The sequence below is a fragment of the Wyeomyia smithii genome, chromosome 2, assembly GCF_029784165.1.
Source record: "Wyeomyia smithii strain HCP4-BCI-WySm-NY-G18 chromosome 2, ASM2978416v1, whole genome shotgun sequence".
Taxonomy (NCBI): domain Eukaryota; kingdom Metazoa; phylum Arthropoda; class Insecta; order Diptera; family Culicidae; genus Wyeomyia; species Wyeomyia smithii.
In genome coordinates, this window is record NC_073695.1 from 249,879,535 (window position 1) to 249,884,290 (window position 4,756).

The window sequence follows — 4,756 nt, forward strand, 5'->3', positions numbered from 1 at the left end:
AGCGAACAGTTACTGTATTCTGTCCACTGTGCTAAGGAAAGCATCAATGAACCGCATGCATGCATGCAACTTAGCTCTAATCGGAAGAAATCTGCGTTTCAATAAGGCGCGAGTTTGCGAAATCAAATTACACTTTTCTGTATTTATGCGGATGCGCAGTTAATTTTCCAATCAATTGGGTTGTTCACCCGCATAAACAAAAACCATAAACGGATTATAGTCCAGATGGTTTTACGATAACCCACATGGTTGTGACTATACCCCGAACTAGTTTTTAGGCACGTTTTATGGTTATTGATTATGCGGGTAGCTATTCACGGATTTCCGATTTTTATTTATCATCTGAAAGAGTGTAATTTTCTGAGCAAAACGTGATTTTTCAAAACTTTATATTATTAACCTTCGATTTTTAAATGAAAAATAAAAATCACTCCAAATCGCTACAATGACAGTGATTGTCATAGACAATCTACAATTTTGGTGATAGAGGTTACCACCGTATTTTTTCCAATTTAAAAGTAACATACTTCACATTGCATTGGGCTGTGTAATCGAAGCATTTACGTACCCCTAGTTACTGCAAGGCGCGAGCATTGATATTTTGTAAATCAAAACTAACCACACGAGGCTTGTTCTGTTGACGAAAAACAACCGTTAATTCGCGAAGATAGAAATTTTAAAATAAACAGGTAAATCATTAGTTAATTCACCACAACAGAGTTTAGTTTAAGCGCTTTCCTTTGCAGCAAATATGGAGATTCTCCAGAGTTTGTTCTCCAACATTTCCGCCGGTCCCAGTGACTACCAAAAACATATGCACAGAGTTTATCAGAAACCTATGTCGGCCTACACGACAAAGTTTTTCGCAGATGCTGTACATCTGGGGACAGCCGATGTCACAGCCTACCGAGATTACGTTATGGCTAAAGGGCCCTTCATCAATACTCCGGATCTGCCTAAAAGCAACGAAAAGGCTGCGAACGTACGCCAATTAGGTAACGAACTGTATCAGAACAGGGACTATGAGGGAGCAATCGAGAAGTACAACGAAAGCATTTGCTGGGCTGAGAATGGTTCCGAGGAACTGGGTTTCGGTTACGCTAATCGGTATATATACTATTTTTTTTTATTTGTTTCATTCTCTATATCCTATGAAAAATCCCACAGATCGGCCGTTTACTATGAACAAAAAGAATATCATTATGCCCTAGCAAATATAGCCATGGCCAAAGCGAATAATTATCCTGCACGGTCAATGCCAAAACTGCTGGCCCGCGAAACGAACTGCAGAAAGAACATTAAAAATCCAGAAGCACCACGGAGCGTCCCGGAGGTTCGCATTACGCTCAATGTTGAAGTCAATCCCAAGATTCCTCATCTAGCGAAAGGCATTCGGATGAAAGAAGTATCGGGTTACGGGAGAAGCCTTGTGACTGAACGTAGTTTTAAAGCTGGGGATGTTATTCTTCACGAACAGCCGACGATGGCGGCCATCAGTCCGGAGTTAAAATTCATGAACTGTCACTACTGTTCAGGCGCAAATTTCCAGAGTCTGATTCCTTGCCCGGACTGTGCGTCCGTGATGTACTGCAATGAACAGTGCATGCAAAAGGGGAGAGAGGCAGGTCACCGTTACGAGTGTGGTATCACGGAGAAGCTGCAGCATATTTCCTACGGTAGTAACCGGATCTACCTAGGGCCGAGAATGTTTTTCTACGGTTTATCACTGTATAATCACAGTTTGGATGAAATGATGACATATGCTTCGGAAGCAGGCAATTCCGCCAGTACCAATCCGCTGCTTTTAGACTACACAAAATTGAACCCACTGGAAGCGTTTAAAGTTTTCCATCACTTCAAATTGCCCACTGAGAAATTTATGTACGAGGAATCTTTTCGGTTTTACGCAGCGGTCTACTATTCTGTGTATATGAAACATCCCCTGGTGAAATCGATCGTTATAAATCAATCAAAAAAAGACTTCATGTTGCGATATATTTTACATTACATGAGAATGATTGGTTTTTTGACTATTGGAGCTTATGAGAATTTTACTAATCAAGTGCACTTGATTGCCTCGGTGTGCAATCATTCGTGCGATCCAAATACCTGGGCCGTCTACAATAACGGCCAGCTTAAGTTCATAGTGATACTTCCGATTGCGAAAGGTGATCAGATTCTCATCTCCTACGGCCCCCTCTACGGGACACACAGTGATTTCGAACGACAGCAAATGGTTGCCGGCATGCATTTCGAGTGCAAGTGTATCGTCTGTGATCGCTCCAATAACGGCCAGCTCAAAGCGTGGTTAGCTTCAACCAGAAAACTCCAACCGATCCCGAGGAAGAGCGGTAGCGTTCTGATGAGAGTCTTGGATAACGACGATTGTCACTCGGCATCCAAACTGAACGCGGTTCAGCAATTCGTTCGGCGCTATGCTGCGCATCACCCGGGAGAGGCATTCGATAAGGCGCTCACGTTGTATCAGCAGATGCTTACCGTGACCCACATGATGGAAGTGCGAGCACTATTGCGCGCTAACCTGCGAGTCGTTTGAATCGCTCACTTACATTCATTCTGTATTAAACTTATTTTGTTGTTATTACTGCCGTTGGGAGATTCCTGAACACTTTGTTCACAGCCATACAGGTTACTAGTCTTAAGTTGTTTAACTAAGCCAACGCACTGTTTAATCCAATAAAAATGATTTTTTAGTTCTAGACAGGAAATCCTGAACACTATCATTCATTTTCCAAAAATATTCTTAACCGTGAAAACTGTGTGTTTACTAGAGACGCAAACCAACGTATAAGAAAGTCACAATAGACCAAATACCGGCGCGGTTTATCAGAGCTTTATTGCTTAGTGGTAAAAATTAATAAATTTAAAGGTCGAATAGTTCGATTGGATTTAAATGATTTGGCTATCATTTTAATGTATCTTTAAGTTTGCTTTAGCCTAGGTTGACGGTTACAATTGGAATGAATAATTTTTCTCTCGACCACAGTTAGTGGCGATAGTTTGGAATAGAAGATCTCCCCGCTAAGCCAGCTGGCGTACAAATATTTCGTTCGTGGCAGCTTCCTAATGCCAAGAGTTGCCTTGATGGACTTGAGCATGCACGAAGTCACCATTTTGTCCCACCACTGAAGTCGATTTGCGGTCCGGTATGCAATGGAATGCCTTTTTACGACCCAAATATTGACAGCAATGGCTTGTGGCCAACGAGAAGAGTGAATCGTCGACCCGAGTACTTGTGGAATTTGGTTATGCCAAAAGTTTGGATTCAAATCGTTGGCTGACAACCTGGAAGGAGCATCAAACTTAGCTCCAGTTCCTATCTCACACCTCCACGAGTCATACGATCACAATAGACTACCAGCTGAAAAATGGACACAACTGGTTGGTGTATCCTGGGCAATGTTGTCTTTCAACAATAGCTAAGTGGGAATAAGGTGCGACGCGATTATTGGCACGTAAATTATTGGCGCGTAAATACTTCGGCGGTAGAGGAAATGCTTCGCTAACCCGAGCGTCTGTTCACCAAGATGGTGCAACTCAAAACAGCATCTGTTCTCCATGTTAGGGGCGGCTGATCAACGTCCTAGTGTCAGAGTGAGACTCTAAACAGTGATGTCCCGATGTTGTACAGGCCTTACAAGCCAGCAATAAAAACCATAATGTCAATACAAACCGGAACTATCGGCATAGACCTGCTACAACGCAGGTATGCTGGAAGGGAGTATCGGTACACATCGGTTGGCCAGCAGAAGGAATTCAGACCGTTTATTGGAAAGTTCAGTGCACACTGGTTCACGAACGAAAACGGCCTTCGACTCATTGACTTCGCCGCCTCCAAGAACATGGCCATACGTAGTACCTACTTCCAGCATAACCTCCCATATCAGTACACCTAGAGATCACCACAACAGACTGAAACACAAATCGATCACGTTTCAATTGACGGAAGGCACTTCTCGGATATTATCGATGTCCGAATGGTGGCGTAAACGTCGATTCCGATTACTTTCTCCTGATGGTCAAAATTCGCCAAGGACTTTCAGTTGTCAACAACATCCGCTACCGTTGTCCGCCACGGTATCTGTAGCGACTTAAACTTCCCGAAGTACCCGCTCCTGGAAGACAAAAGACATCAAACCAATCTTTTCCGGGACAAAAAGTGCCGCCTAGAAAGGCTGGAGCATCTGTATCAATCTCAAGACACACGAAGATTCTACAAGAAGCTGAACGCTTTCGCAACGCGCAGGCTTTGTGTCACGAGCTGAAATGTATCTGGATAAAGACGGAAGAATCTTGACGGATGACCGTGAGGTGATCGACAAGAGGAAGCAGCACTACCATGAACACATAGGCAGAGGACTAAAATGGTAGAAAGAACGACTTCGTTAGCACAGCAGATGAGAGAGACATATCGCCCCCTACGATAAGTGAAATGAATGCCATCAACAAATCAGCTGCAAAGGCTGGCTTCGTAGCGGAGCTCATCAAGCTTTGCCCGGATAGGTTGGTTTCCTGTCTGCAACAGCTGATTGTCAGGATCTAAGATACAAGTGAGCTACCGGAGGAGTGGAAAGAAGGAGTAATATGCCTAATATACAAAAGGCCGAGAAGTTTGAATGTGGGAACTTCCAAGCGATCACAATTTTTAAGCGTAGCCTACAAAGCGCTCTCTCTGATCATCTTTTGCCGATTCTCGCTGCTAGCAAGAAGGTTTGTGGGAAGTTATTGCGCCGGT

At 43.5% G+C, this 4,756-nt stretch overlaps 1 protein-coding gene across 1 annotated transcript; it reads left to right on the forward strand.

The window, feature by feature from the left end:
• Positions 1–554: 554 nt before the first annotated feature.
• LOC129725393 (SET and MYND domain-containing protein DDB_G0273589-like) lies at positions 555–2,774 on the forward strand. Its single transcript, XM_055681174.1, has 3 exons — positions 555–689; positions 747–1,107; positions 1,168–2,774. The coding sequence occupies exons 2-3, from the start codon at positions 752–754 to the stop codon at positions 2,555–2,557; spliced, it is 1,746 nt and encodes a 581-aa protein (XP_055537149.1). The 5' UTR covers positions 555–689; positions 747–751; the 3' UTR covers positions 2,558–2,774.
• Positions 2,775–4,756: the final 1,982 nt, after the last annotated feature.